Source organism: Daktulosphaira vitifoliae, unplaced genomic scaffold (assembly GCF_025091365.1).
Source record: "Daktulosphaira vitifoliae isolate Bord-2020 unplaced genomic scaffold, ASM2509136v1 Scaffold_1, whole genome shotgun sequence".
Classification (NCBI taxonomy): domain Eukaryota; kingdom Metazoa; phylum Arthropoda; class Insecta; order Hemiptera; family Phylloxeridae; genus Daktulosphaira; species Daktulosphaira vitifoliae.
The window spans coordinates 76595054-76610840 of record NW_026099572.1 but is presented as its reverse complement, the minus strand read 5'-3'; the positions used below and the strand labels follow the sequence as shown (position 1 = coordinate 76610840).

General features: G+C 23.6%; 2 protein-coding genes across 9 annotated transcripts in view; one reads left to right on the top strand and one right to left on the bottom strand.

The window, feature by feature from the left end:
- LOC126909526 (uncharacterized) overlaps nucleotides 1-14993 on the top strand; it is a 21234-nt gene extending 6241 nt beyond the window's left edge. Inside the window, exons 1-9 of one of the 2 annotated variants that reach the window (XM_050691970.1) lie at nucleotides 1207-1296; nucleotides 1830-2072; nucleotides 9330-9537; nucleotides 9888-10256; nucleotides 10703-10857; nucleotides 10915-11092; nucleotides 13087-13265; nucleotides 13339-13494; nucleotides 14619-14993. In XM_050691970.1, coding sequence (XP_050547927.1) covers nucleotides 1851-2072; nucleotides 9330-9537; nucleotides 9888-10256; nucleotides 10703-10857; nucleotides 10915-11092; nucleotides 13087-13265; nucleotides 13339-13494; nucleotides 14619-14912 — 1761 coding nt within the window. In that variant the 5' untranslated portion in view covers nucleotides 1207-1296; nucleotides 1830-1850 and the 3' untranslated portion in view covers nucleotides 14913-14993. Of the gene's footprint in view, nucleotides 1-1206; nucleotides 1297-1829; nucleotides 2073-9329; nucleotides 9538-9887; nucleotides 10257-10702; nucleotides 10858-10914; nucleotides 11093-13086; nucleotides 13266-13338; nucleotides 13495-14618 lie in introns of those variants that run through there. The other variant, XM_050691962.1, reaches the window with a different exon arrangement.
- Nucleotides 4562-8625, bottom strand: LOC126909475 (uncharacterized). Of its 7 annotated transcripts, XM_050691936.1 has the most exons (10): nucleotides 8030-8178; nucleotides 7681-7814; nucleotides 7495-7617; nucleotides 7335-7386; nucleotides 7187-7304; nucleotides 6940-7114; nucleotides 6693-6877; nucleotides 6289-6454; nucleotides 5973-6227; nucleotides 4564-5615 (listed from the first exon to the last, which is right to left on the bottom strand). In XM_050691936.1, the coding sequence occupies exons 4-10, from the start codon at nucleotides 7346-7348 to the stop codon at nucleotides 4960-4962; spliced, it is 1569 nt and encodes a 522-aa protein (XP_050547893.1). In that variant the 5' UTR covers nucleotides 7349-7386; nucleotides 7495-7617; nucleotides 7681-7814; nucleotides 8030-8178; the 3' UTR covers nucleotides 4564-4959. The 7 variants fall into 7 exon arrangements, with proteins under 7 accessions (XP_050547901.1, XP_050547893.1, XP_050547874.1 ...); XM_050691917.1 differs by having other exon boundaries at nucleotides 7187-7396; XM_050691930.1 differs by having other exon boundaries at nucleotides 7187-7386.
- Nucleotides 14994-15787: the final 794 nt, after the last annotated feature.

The following is a 15787-nucleotide window of genomic DNA, read 5'->3' as shown; positions in this document are numbered from 1 at the left end:
AAAAATATTTTATTTTATTAAATATTAAGCGCTCCACGGCTCTCTAAAGTTTAGGGTTTATTAAGAAAAAATCATTACAGACGAGAACGTTATGGATCGTAAATCGATAAGCGCTACCACTTCTTATCGGTACACTAAATAATAACGATACTATATTTACCCGACTACTGTTTTATTTGTTAAATCCCCTAAACTTTAAATAGTAATATCTCGCTTAGAATTTATTAAAATTGATTTTTTATTTTTTTTGAGGAAATTTTTTTTTTATTATTAACAAGATTAATAAAAAAAAAACTGGGTTGCTATTTGAAAAACTAAAGTTGATATTGATTTAAGGGTTGAGGGATGAAGATTGAATCTTCATTTTTCTTGTCAAGTAGATCAACAAAGATTTATAACAAATAAAATAATTACATATACGATAATACTAATATTTTTAAAGAAAATTCTTGAGGCATAGTTAGTCAATCACCCTGTATATATTTATTATCTATCTGTAATGTTTACTGATATAAAAAAACTACTGCGTTTAAACATAACTAGATTACATACATGTCTAACATAAATTAACTATCCTAAGTTTAGCATATTATAAGTACAGGAATGATACTTAGCAAGTTAAGAACAAAGTTTTGACGATAAATTCAAAGACTGAACTTTGAAAACAATACATCAACTATAATTTCTAAGTTTCTATAAATTAAAAATAATTAAAATATATAAATAGTTTTTTACCGTTATACAAAATAATAAAAAAATAATTTTTTTTTTTTAATGGACATTTTATTTAATCAATCAATAATATTTGATTTTTAATTTTCAATCTTACTTTTTTCTTGATCGTCGTTTGTAAAATTATATTATATTTATGGTGTAAACTCTGAAAATTCGATAGTAATACAAAAATTCTTTAATATTATTTATACATTTTCGAAGATATAATTTGAAATGTATTAACTTTCTATACCTTTATTTTACATGTAAATCAATTGAACATAACAATATATGGTACACAGTACCGTTCACTAAATTCTAAACTAGTTTAATTCAACATTTCCTTTTACTTCTATTTTTCTTTTAGAATATCTTTTCGTTAATTCCTTCTACTTCGTAGGTCATGTTTTTAACCTTATTTCATATATGATATATTTGCATAACGATATACAACACTATTTAAACACCTGTGAAGTTGATACAACTACCGTAATTTAATACTCCATCAAATCATTGTACTGAAATTTTCTAAAAATTGAATTAAATATTAATGTTCATTTTTTAGAACTCGTGTTATTCATAGTAATAGTTTTAGTTATTTAAAAACATATTTTTATTTGGTTTAATTTTAATTTATTTTTCAATTAAGTATGGAAAAATTGAAAGTCTAATATAATTGTGTTATTTTCGCATAGATAATTCAAAAATATTATTTTTTATTATTTAAAATGTAACAATTTTTTTTTCAAAATACTATTATTAGTATTAATTATTTAATAAAAACTGATCACTTGTGGCTAAAAATGTTCAATGTATACTCGTTTATACGTATTTCGAGAACAATGTTAATGAATTAACCATAATTAGATCTAAACTATTAAACATAAACACATATGTGTTAACGTATGTATAGGTCTCCCACTGTAATTCACTAATTTCAATGTATTTTTTAATATTTTTTGTGGCTTATTGAGTAAAATATTTGTTAGTTTTAAATTAATATTTTTAATTTTAAATAGTAATAAATAATATTAAATAAATATTTACTATTTTATAAATACATTTTTTACAAATAAGTATTCATTTAATTAAACTCGAATTTTTTAATGTTTCAGATTAAACCAATTTTGACCAAGATGGTTTTAGTGAGACAGTGGACCCGTTTACTAGCAAACGGTTGTTTACCGCGTGCTTTTGCTGTTCGTTTAAAAGATGGACGAGGACAGCCTGTTCGTTTAATTCATACTAAAGAATCAAAAACTATTCATTCACCTCTTTCCGACGTCGAAATACCATCCGATATAATTTACGAATTTGTTTGGAAAAATTTAGAAAAATGGCCTGATCACGACGCTTTGGTAATATTTATTTACTATATTAATCAACTTAGATATAATTATATAATAATATTGTATTTTTATTTTTTTAATCTATTACATAATTACTAGGCATTACTTTTTATTTAATAACATTTAAACTTTAGTAACAAGTAAAGTTATAATGTTACTTACATTTGTTTGAAATTTACATACCTAGTTCCTTTTAGTAAATAACTGATCTCAAATATAACAAAAGACTTACTAATAAGGTAAATCAAATAAGGCTAATATAAGTTTACACCTTCGTATATAAACTTAGTTCATTTTATATTTAATACTATACACAATAACTTTGCAATCTTATATTATTTGTTTTTACATTTTGACATATCAAATATTTTTAAGAAAAATATTATGTGTATTCTTCCACTTAGATTTCTTTATATAATGCAAAAAAAAATAAGATAACAACTATGATCTAACTGATTTTAAAATTCTTAGCTCTATACTTGACAAATTCAATACTAAATAAGTAAATTAAGTTTCAAAAATCAATATAAAATATGTTTAAACTTTATCTGAATATATTTTTTTTATGATTTAAGACAGATTTATTTTCATTTATGTTTATGCTAATTAATGATATACTACTTTTTAATCAAAACTAATAATAAGTCAATAATGTCGTTTGCTACTAATTTCGAGACATCTTAACGATAATTTAGTTAATTACTATTTTAGTGGTTGAAAAGTTAATAGTTGATCATAATTTTATGGAGACTTGCGTGTCTAAATAATTTTTATTCGAGGCCGAAAGAAAAAATGTATAAATGTTTAACTAGCTAAAATATATTTCATGTTATTAACGACTTGCATGCATCTATTTACGTTTGGTTTCTGGGATTAATAGGTACAATTATTTTTTTTTTTTCTGAACGAAGGCTGTAACAATTTTATGCACGCGATCAGAACGGAAACTAACTCAACAGATATGCATAGTTTGTACTTATTTAATTTTTTACTGTATTTTTAGAAATAAAAAAAACATTTTATTTAATTTTACCTCTGAGTTTACTTACAATGAAGAACAGACACTTTACACACGATTAAACTCAATAATAGTACTACGTTAACTTTGACTTGCAAATATATCTAGCTGAAATTTAATTCTCTTGTAAGATCAACTTACAAAATAAAATTATGTTATTAAATGTATAAGGAAAATAGACTTAAAAGCATGATCTACCAACATTCATGTATAGATAGCCGTTAAAAAAATAATTATACTGTCCGATACTAAATTATAATTAAGTTTTGTTAATAATTATTATTTAGTTTAATTTATTTCACTGTCGAATAATTCATATTTAGATTCGATATTTGAATAATTCATTGTCATTGCAGATAAATAAAAAAAATAAATGTGCTATTTTTGATAGTTATTTAATTTCAAGTAAAATAAATAAAATTGAGGTTCTTTTGACGTATAGATTAGCAAAATCCGTTCGATGATAAGTATTTAATGGATATAGACTATCGGTAAAATTGGGCACATACCAAAAAGCACACTTCACTCTTTTCATAGACCAAAAGAACACCTTTATGTTTTTTTGTTAAATGTTATATAATGGCTCTGTTTGTATATTTAAGTTTCAATACTGATTAAATAATTTAAGTTGGATATTAGGTTGGATTTAGTGTGTTTTAGTGGTATAATAGTCTACGTAAAAACGTACGGTATAATATTTTCTATTAAAAAACAAAGAATATTTATATTATCCACACCCAGAGAAATAGTTATTAAAATTAATGGAAAAAGTATATAAAACTAAGGAAAAACGGGTATGATTTGGAGCCTATGTAATCGATTCATTGAAATGACATCTTTTTAATCATTATATTAATGCTAAAGAATATTCACAAGAAACAATTATTAATTTCTTTAATTTTATTCTTACAGTCCATAGTTTTAANCAAGAAACAATTATTAATTTCTTTAATTTTATTCTTACAGTCCATAGTTTTAAATACTTGGGAATTAAACTATTGGAAAATTATTAACATTAATTTAATAGAAATACATCCTATGGTATTTATTTTAAAGATATATTTCGTTGTAATAATTAACTCTGATCATAAATTTAACTTTTCTTGAAACATAAATATGATGAGTTGCAAGCATTGATTTTAAGCTATTATTATTAGGTCGGTTTTTAAAACAATTCTATTTCTTCATAAAAATTAAAATTTCTTTGCATTACTTTAATAACTGCTTTACTTAGTAATAAAGTAAAAATCCATCTTCTATCATTTTTTTGTGAATAATAAAAACAAATGATTAGGTTATTTAAATTTAATAATTTTAACACTTTGCCATTGATTAAGTATATTTATTTTTAAAGTAAAAAATTAATCAATATAAATGATAAATACAAATTACAAATATAAACAGATGAATTCCTAATAAATAAGGAATAAAATTTACATAAATAAAATTATTATTATTTTAACATAGTTACTTATTCCATTAGTTTCTATCAAATTAACATTATATTAAAACATCAAATATAATTAAAAATAATAATAAACATATATAAGTATATATATATATATTAAAATACAAAATCCATAAATCTTTAAAAATGTTTTAATCTTATAACTGTTTTTTTATCATTAAGATGATATAAACAAATTGGTGGACCTGAGAAATCATTAATATCTTTTAATACATAGAGATTATCAGTATCAACATTCGAAACAACATAGCTTACAAAATGTTTATTATAAGATAGTACATTTAATGTTATACATAAAAAAAGAACTTTCTCATCAAAACAAATAATTTTTTTCAATTTATATACCAATAAATGATTGTTATTTAAAGATGTTAGTATATGACTGGTTTTATAAACTATATTGTTGTATATTATTTGGTCATAACAATGTGCCAAATTAAGTACAGATAAATCATTGGGAGAAAATAAAATTTTAATCTTTTCAAAATATTCACATAATTTAGTGGTAAGCCTAAGTTTGCCGAGATACAAGAACTATTTTTTAAATTTAAATTATAATCTGAAAAATGAATGGAGTATTTTATAGCCAAAGATATAGGAAGTTGAACTCTTGAAGTTATGTTTTTAGAGTATGCTTTAAGTTGTCTATGTTTAGATTCAAACCGATAACACCATAAAAATTTTAAGGGGCCTGATTTTCTTATTATATTACAGTAGTGGATAAGAAAATGATGTTTAGGTTTTAATTTGTCTTGAAATAATTCTACATATTTATTATTGTGATATGTGATATGATTTTGTACATTTAAAATAATTTGATCATTAAAATTTGACAATAACAATAAATCAATCATTTCAATAAAATTTATCAAGAATAACCATATTGGATTGTTACAATTAGAATTTTGATTATTAAGAACTTCAGATTTCATGTGTTTAGAAAATGAACGATAAGTTGAGAAAGTCTGTGAACAATGTGGTATGCCACAACGGTAAAAACTTGATGATGTTAATGAATGAACATACTTCAAATGTGCAATGAATTGATGAAGTTCAATAAAGATATCTTTACAATTAAAACAAATTAGATTCATTATTGTATATAATTTAGTAACTGTAATAAAGTTTAAAATATTAGATTAGAATAAAATTATGAGCAATGTAATAGATAAATTATGAAAACTTATATAGTTAAATCAGAGATTATTGAAGTTAGCGAAGAGCTTTTAATATCACAATCATTGTGATATTAAAAATTGTGATACAAAAATAAATTTTTGTATAAATGTCCAAACTAAACTAGATTGAATGGGGTACTGTAAGTTAAATACTTGAAAAATTTTAAAGCATGTATCTAATGCTCGTATTATGTTTGAAAATTTATAATAGGTGTTGAAAAAATACACATTAATATTATTGATACCATCAAAATTAGTTTCAGCAACACAGATGAATGGTTGTATTTTTTCTTTTTTTTTGTAAGCGATATCAATTTTTAATTGAATTTGAACATGTAGATCATTCATTGAAGCCACTTTTAATAAAAACGAATTTCTAGCATCAGAAATAGATGTTTTTACAATGCGTCTCTTATTTGTAACTGAATCTATTTCATAGGATCTGGAAGTTGGAACTAATAAAGCATTCATTAGATCTAAAACTAAAAGATTTCTGGTTTCTGTAAAAAAAATTAAAATATTATTATTTGATTAATTAAAAATTGTGAGAAATTATCTTACCAATATCAGTTTCGTTTATTTCTATTAAACGTTTAAGTAATAATTTGCTGTTTCCATCCTTTATTTTATTTATCATTAACGGAATGATCTTAATAATAAATTGATCCCAATTAACAAACAATGAATTTCCTTTTGAAGTATATATATATTCAAAATCAATAACAATCTAGAATTAAATTAATAAGTAATTATGTAAATTAGTATCATTGAAATATAAACCTAATTATAACTAAGGCATACACACACATACATCTCTATAAATTTAAAATCATTAAATGCAAAATAAATAAAATTGTAATCCTGAACATGTAAACATAAATATATTTTTCAATTACTATATTAATTGAAATATACATAAAAAACTACTTTTAAAAATACTTAAGAAATTTTAATAATTAAAATACCAAGCTGTGACCAAATGACTGTTTGTACATAGGCCATTCTTCGAGAATATTATTAATGTTAATACTTGGAGACAACAAATATTCTCTACGAATTTCACAAGTCTCTTCCCATTTAATAATTACTTCATTCATAGGCTCAATGTTAAACTGAAGCCATTTTTTTACTTTAATTAAACATTCATTATCTACAAATAAACCCCATTATTTAACTAATTATTAGTAAAAATTACTATTATTAATTATTTACTTATAGTTGCCCTATGTAGTATAGATGTTTGCTCTAAGTTACTATCAGAACTTTTTTTTACTTTTTTTATGGGAGACCACAATTTGTGTTTGCGTAATTTTGTCAATGTATTATGATATTTTTGGTACAATATTCCCTTTGGTTTTTGTGCAGGCACACTAATGAAGTATGTTTCCTATAAGGCAATTATACTGATATATTTAAAATTGTACCAATTTTCATACAAAATTTTTAAAATTTTACAAACCTTAACTTCAGATTTAAACATATTAATGATACTATCAGAAATATTATTAATGATCTTAGGAGAACCATATATTTTATGCTGTATAATATATTCAGTAATTATTTCAGTCAACATTTTTCTTAATTCATCACTAAGCTTTAAATTTTTTTTATAAAATGACATTATCAAATTTCCTTTACCAGATGAATTTAATATTTCTTCTATATTTATCTTAAAATAAAGGAAAACAATATTTTTATAAAATAGGAAATAAATATGTATTTTTAAATTACTGTTAAAATTTAATATAGGTTTTAATTATAAATTACTTGGTTCATAAAAGAAATGGGACAACTATTATTTGAACTTGTAGTAGAGTATTCAGACATTTGTGAATCAGATAAAGGTTCTGATGCATTATCTTTACTAGCACTAGTGGTACTAGATTTTTCCTATAGAAATTATCAATTATGAAAGGTCTGTTAAAAGGCTTAAAATTAATTTAGTTAACTCACACTAACAAAGTTTGCCTGCCACTTTTTTAAATGGTGCTCAAATATTATTCGTTGACCATAACAGGCTTTTGGACAAATGTCTTGTAAGTGTTTTTCATTAATATATTTAAGGCTTTCACATGTTATTCCATGTTCTAAAATGTACATTAAATATAGTAAGGAGTTGAGAATTTAATGCTATATCATCTAATTTATAAAAAGCAGAATTAAAAAAAAAAATTAGAGAAATAATATTTTTCAAATCACTAAATTTAATGTAAAGTATAAAAGTCAATTTCCATTATAATTAACTGATAATTACTAAAACGTCACACGTTTAAAAGATATAAAAATAAATATGTGTACTTACCGATAAATATATTGAATATATATAAATATATTTTAACTCTCCTAGTACATCTAGTAGAGCTGATTCGTGTGAAAATTCTTCGGAAAATTCATTATTTTCAATGACGACAGAATTTAAAATTATTTCTTCCATTTAGTTATAAAAACAATCACTAGCAACTATACACTAACCAAAACAATGCCAACTGTAGAATAATGTTGCGTATAGTCACCGTTATCTAATAGCACAATAATAACAGTTCCAAAAAATTTACCTAAATATGCTAAAAATAAACGTGGATTTTATTATTTAACGATAAATGTCATTAAAATAAAGACGGCAGGGTATTGAATTAATGAAAACTGTCTAGTGGGGTTAGTAAACAAATAATTTCTCTACACTTCCGTTAAATCAAAGTTATAATTACTTTTAGTTTAAGTAAAACATTAATATTTTAATTCAATTTAGTTTTGATTTGAAGTAACATTTTTTACTTAAAAATAAAGATTCTCTATGATAGAAGCGTAGAACTTTTTGGTTATATCAATTACCCTATCCTTTAAAAGAAACATATTTTTATTACATTCAAGTAAATTGTGTTCATGAAACAAATAATGGACTCCTTTGTTTAAAATATTTATATTTTATTGATTTGATTACGGTATCTTTAAAATGTCATTAAAAAAATCTTTAAATTTATTGAATGTGGTTTTATTTTAAAAGAAAAATTGTTATTTTAATTCATTTCAGCGTTATTACTAAGTAACACGCTAGGCTTAAAAACAATGATTCAATTTCATTAAAGCATGGAACGTTCTTTTTCTGAGTGTGNCATTTCAGCGTTATTACTAAGTAACACGCTAGGCTTAAAAACAATGATTCAATTTCATTAAAGCATGGAACGTTCTTTTTCTGAGTGCAAGATGAGTACAAGTCTCGTAAGTCTAGAGACGTTTTATTAAGCGACTAGTTAATTAAAATTTTTTGAAGTTAAAATGTGCTATTTTGGGACATACTTTTATAAGTAGACGAAATTTTTTAACTTCCCGTTGAAGCTAAATTAAACCTAGTAGATCAATAGGGTATTTTATATAATACTTATGTTTTTAATTAACATAAAATATTTATAATTACTTTATTTTAAAAAAATATTGTATTTTACTTATTAGTAAAGTTCTTATTGATAATTAAAAGAAAGCCACAAAAAAAAAAATTTTCCTTATATTAAATAAATAAATTTTTGATTGGATGTTTTAAAATATTTAATGAAAAATCTAATTTGATTGTATTTAATGCTTGATAATTTTTTGATATTTTTTAGGTATGTGGACTGACTAATAGAAAGTATACGTATCACCAAGCACGATTGGCTTGTAAGAGGTTTGCAACTACTTTAAGAAGACGAGGAGTATCTGAGGGTCAAGTTTTTGCCATAATTTTACCTAATATTCCTGAATTTGGTATTTGTTCTCTGGGATTCAACGAAGCTGGCATAGTAGTCACCACCATGAATCCTTTATATACATCATGTACGATATATAAATGAATCTTCTCAAAATAATATTTTACCAATAATTTTAATACTAAATATGTTCTAAGATGGAGAGATAATATAACAAAATATTTTAAAAGCAGACCTTTTTCGACAGTATTTTTATTCAATCTATTTTTTCTAACATAACACATGTTAATTCATCTTTATTATAATACTTAAAAAATATATAAACTATTAAGTGTATGAAATTTAAAATATGTGTGTCAATATTATTACTAAAATATTTTTAAAGCTTGATTAGACTTTACATTTAAAGTTCATAACTTTATTTTTTATAAATGCGTTTTTAAAAACAAATCTATTTAATGAAATATTTTTTACTAGATGAAATGGCTCACCAGCTCAAAGATTCTGGGGCAGTGGGTATTGTTACAACGCCTGAGCTCTTGTCTCGAGTAATTAAAGCAGAACATATGATAGCAGAGCCTAATAAAAAACCTATAATCAATATATGCATTAATATATCCGGTTCTAGAGTAGAGGAAGCCTGGGACTTTTTTGAAATGATAGATTCTTCAGTTGATACTTCTAGTAAAATCTCAAATCACAGATTATCAGAAGATGTAGCATTCATGCCGTATTCAAGTGGCACTACTGGACTTTCAAAAGGAGTTGCATTATCAAACAAAAATTTGGCCATTAACATAAACCAACTAAAACATCCTGAAATTAAGCATATTATAAATACTTCTGGTAAAATTTTAAGTTTTATTTAAATTTATATCATGAGTTAGTTTAATGACAGATATACTCTCAGTAACTCAGAGTCTAGAAATTTAATTATGGACCTGGTTAACTAAAAAAATTGAGTTATGTGTATATGCATGTTTGTTGCACTTTCACATGGGGATTTCGTTTCATCAAAATTATTTCAATTAGTAATAGAAAATATCAAATAGTAACTATTCAATTAGTTCTTATAGTTAGTTTATATATTAAATACGAATCGACTTCACTAAGTTATTTGATATTTTTTATGAAACCAAAACAAATGCGTCATATATAAATTACAAATATCAATGTGATAATTTAAAATAACTAAAAATTTAATTATGAAATTTACACAATTATTTATTTTGGTGTAAAAAATAATATGACCATTTGGTTGCGTTCATATCCTAATCTAAACTTATTTTTAGCGGATCATCAAGACGTAATTCCAGCAATATTACCATTTTATCACATTTATGGCTTAACAGCTATAATGCTGAGGGGATTACATGAAGGGTGCAAAATAGTATCTCTGCCTAAACTTGAATCAGAACTTTTCTTATCTATACTCAAGGATCACAAAGTAAATAATTAATGTAACATAGTCGTTGTTATTTGACATAAACAGATTATATTTTAGGCAACTATACTGTACGTAGTTCCACCTCTAATTTTATTATTAGGACATAATAAAAACATCACTCCATCACATTTTGAAACTCTAAGATTAATTTGCAATGGTGCTGGTCCTGTAAAGGAAGCTGATGGCGAAAAAGTACTGGCAAGATCTAAAAATAAAAACCTGAGATTTCTTCAAGGTAGATTAATATATTGATATATACAAATAAAATAAAATAAATATTTTTCAGTAATAATAGTAAAATACTTCATTCTTATTATTAATTTCAAATTGAGAGACTGTATCAAATTTTTCAATATCTAAGTAGGCCCCATAACATTTTCTATGTAAAAATCAATGATATTGTAAAATTTCTTTTATGATTTAAATTTTAATTTTGGAAGGGTTTGAAAATTTAAAATTTCTAATTCAAAATAAAAGACTACATATTCTTCTTAATTCAATGTATTTCCCTAAAATCCGCATATTTTTATTAATTATTCGAAAGAAAGAAAAGAACTTATTTTTGTATTAAAACAATAAAAATAGTAATAATAAATTTTTGCTTTTTACTATATGCTTTTTAATACAAAATGAAATATTTATTAAGTGAAATAATAAATAAAATAAATACAAGCTTAGCCAAGAGTATAATATAAATATATTCGTAACTACTTGTTTCGGCTTCAAAACAGATTACAGTAAAAATTAAAGAAATGGAGTCACATGAATAAATTTGTATAATAAATAACTATGTACAGCTATATAATATATATATTAAATATATATATTATATATATTTAAACTCAAGTGTATTTATTGATTAAGTAAACTTTGGTTAATGTAAACTTATTTGGCGAAAGTTCCATTAATTGTCACAATCATTATTTCATCATTATAAAAATGCATATAAAATATATAATATTTCAACTAACGCACTATTTTCATATAAATTTGTTATTTTGATTATGTAAAATGTCATTTTATTGTACAATTCATTTTGTATTATCTAAAAACCAAAATTGGTAGTTACGAATTCCATAGCTTAGCCAAGAGTATAATTATATTATACTTCAGGTTAAGCTTTTTATTATTATTTCTATTAATAAATAATGTATATTAATTAAAATAGATATTTTTTGCTCCATCTTGAAAAAATAGAGATTTTTATTCTAAAAACGTTTAAAATATGTGTTGATTATATAAATGCGAGTATGTATTTCTTGAAAATAAATATCAAACATTCGAGATTTGCTGTATTGGATGTAATTATATCAATTAAATTTTTTTGCTTTTCACTTCAAAAACCAACCAATTCTCATTTCTTAACTATTTTAGATTTGGTTCACTGAAATACTAAATTAACATGTTTTATACTCTCTAATCAAAAAGATTTGAAAGTATGCTCCGTAATCATTATAAATTACAAAAACTATTTATGAAACCTTTTTATGTTTGAAATAGCAGGATATGTTATATGTTTTTTAAAATCATATTATTTTTTGAGTTTAAATACATGGTTGAATATGATTAAACAATTTTACTCTACAGTGATTTATAATAAAATACTATTAATGTAAACTTAATACCAATTTATCTCCAATTCCACGATTGAGCGTGTCCAAAGAAAATGTCTACGTCTATGTTCTTATAGATTTAATATTTTATGTCACATGATTATGCTCCTGTCCTTTTGGCACTTTGTGTCTCAACTCCAGCTGGTCGTAGACATACTATAAATCTTAGTTTTCTTTCGGGCCTTCTTTAAGACAATGTAGATTCTCCTAAATTATTATCCCTCATTAATTTTAAAACTTCACTCAGATTTACTCGTTCTTCTTTTCTTTTCTGTATTCCTCACTGTTCAACATCACAATTGCTTATATCTCTTATAATCCGTTTTATGCGTGCTGCTAATGCTGACATAACCTTCTCATTATAACTCACAAAATTTAAATTATTTTATTCTCAATATATACATAATTATATTATTGAAATAACTTTTAAATTTTTTTTTTATTGTATTATATACTAAATTCAAATTTATAAGTTGGACTTGTCCCGTTAAAATTTATAATAATAATAATAAAACGTAAATACTAAACCCGTACGAATTATTTTAAGTGTTAGATTAATCCATTTCATTATATTTTGTCATCAATGTATGATTCACGATCATTTTTATTTCATTAGCTTATGGTATGACTGAAACCTCACCAGTAGTTTTTGTAACAAGAAATAGTGATCGATTCAGTTACTTAACTGTAGGACCTCCAGTTTCTAATACAATGGCTAGGATAGTTGATCCAAATGATTACAGTATATTGTATGGGCCTAACGAATCTGGAGAAATTCAAGTTAAAGGCCCACAAGTAGATCTAATGAATATTTAACATGAGTTTTTAAAAATTAAATTAATGAGTCAGCTGATTTTGTACTATTTAGGTTATGTTAGGTTATCATAATAACCCAAAAGCCACAGCAAATACTATTGATTCAAATGGTTGGTTAAGCACTGGAGATATTGGATACTACGACGAAAAAGATAACTTTTACATATCTGACCGTTTAAAAGAGTTAATTAAGGTTCAAGGATACCAAGTAAGTCGAATATGATCAGTTTCATATTTTATTATTCAATTGGATTTCTGACGTCAAACCTTTTTAATTAAATCGATTTTTATTCATTCTATTAATCTTTAATTAAAATATAAAAATTAAAAAAAGTCATTATTAATCGATTTAATTATTTATTTTTTATAATAGAGTTGTTTAATAATTGTGTTTAATATATTTTTCTAACTGCTCTATGATAAATATTATTTTTAGAGAATAACGCAAAAAATGGTAATTAAATAAAGCAAAATGAATGTTTTAATATTAATGTAATAAAGTTTACTTCTGTAAAAATAAACATTGAATATATTAACACTACGAACATTTTAAATGAGTTTTATTACTTAATTTAATTTAACTCATCAACAAAAATATCTTAAAAATGTACCATAAAAAGCCATTGTGATTAAAAAAGTTATCTTCTATCTGAAATAATTGTATTCAACTTCTTTAACAAATGCATTTAAAAAACTCATTTCGTGAATTCATCTGAAAAATCACTATTCTTGAGTAACTTCTGACTTTACTCTTGACGTTTATTTTCACTACAAAAGTTTTAATCTTCCTAAACTTTCAAAAGAAATACTTATAAAATATGTCAAATATATACATGCTTATGTGCTCTAGGAAACAACGTAATTTGATTCCTTTTTGTTGCATAACATAAATTTGAAACTATTTAGTAACTTAAAATTTAAAGTATTTATATACTAAAAAAATCTACTTATAAACATCAGACGAATGATTATAAGAAAGAAAATATTTAAATTACTCTTATCTATTTTCTATCTTACTAAATATTAAACTAACGCTTTTTAACAATTAAATACTACTTAGTTATCATTAGTTGTAGTAATTTACGAAGGATGGTTTTGTCAGACTATTTTATTACTACATAAAACTACTTACTTTAAATTATCTAAAACTTCTTATTAATAGGCCCTTAAATGACGATAAATATTTTTTAGCGTTAATAATTAAAAGAAACTTATAATTTTAGGTTTGCTTTTAAACAATGATTACTCTATGAAATTCTACTTAACTTTTTATTAAAAGTTTGTGTATTGAACAAAGTTGTATACATATTATATTTTACTATTTCATTTTAGGTACCTCCTGCAGAACTGGAAGGTATATTAAGAACTCATCCGAGTATCACGGATGCAGCTGTTGTGGGTATTCCTCACCCTAAAACAGGAGAAGTTCCACTTGCATTCGTTGTAGTCGACCCTGATGCAGCATCACCATCCACTGAAGAAGTACAAAATTTCGTATCAAAACAAGTGTCGCCTTATAAACAGATTACTGGAGGCGTAAAATTTGTTGACTCACTTCCTAAGAGTGCAGCGGGAAAAATTCTTCGACGTCTACTTAAAGAGGAATATATGAAAAATCAACAATAAAAACTTATTTATTTATAATATATATATATATATATGTTTTATCATGTATATATTTAGCTAAAAAATATCATTTATATTTAATTAGCGTTTTGTTTCATTTATATATTTTCGTTACATTAGAATAACAAAATATAAACAATTCTTAATATGTTTTAAATAAATTGAAATAAAAAATTAAATTAATATACATGTATAAGAAAATACAATTTGAAAAAGACAATTATATGAAAATTTAGTAATTGCCTCATATTACATATTTAATCAATTTTAGCCAGCAATTTTAATAATCATATTTTATATTTCAATTTTAAATAAAATTTTCCTATTGCCCTATTTATCCTAATTTTTTTAAAATTTAAAAAATAATTATAAATTATCGTTTTCAGCTTTTTTTTTCATCGTTTTAAGTTTCTTATTGAGATTACAATGTTAACCTAAATGATTGTCTGAAATTTATATTAACACAAATGTTTTCTAAGACATAGTTTATTTTTAATTTTTTTGTCAATAGGAAAAATAATGGTATTGAAAAATGATATAGCTTACACAATTTTGTATTTATTATAAGTATACAGTACTTAATAATAGAATAGCAACTAGATGCTGATTTTGTTTTTCTATTAGATACTAAAAATTTCAGTTTTTTGTCATGACAAAAAAAAAGAAAAAGTAATTTTCTCTTTAGATATTTAGAGGGGTTTTAGGTCCAATTACTCCAGGTGACACTAAGATATAAATTATAGAGTTAAAAAACTTTTTTTTTTTTTGTACTAAAAATGGAAACATTTTTAAATGAGTGAAAAAAAAAAATAGTTATTGCAGGTATCAGAATTGACATCCCGGGCTGCACAATTCCTAAATGCGGCCCTGAATAT

Excerpts from the sequence above, each read along its gene's own strand:
- LOC126909475 (XM_050691903.1), bottom strand. The coding sequence starts at position 7,827 with ATGTACATTTTAGAACATGGAATAACATGTGAAAGCCTTAAATATATT. Across the intron at positions 7,115-7,186 it reads TGTTTAAATCTGAAGTTAAG|GAAACATACTTCATTAGTGT; the intron begins GTTTGTAAAATT and ends ATTGCCTTATAG. Across the intron at positions 5,616-5,972 it reads TGCTGAAACTAATTTTGATG|ATATCTTTATTGAACTTCAT; the intron begins GTATCAATAATA and ends TTAATTGTAAAG.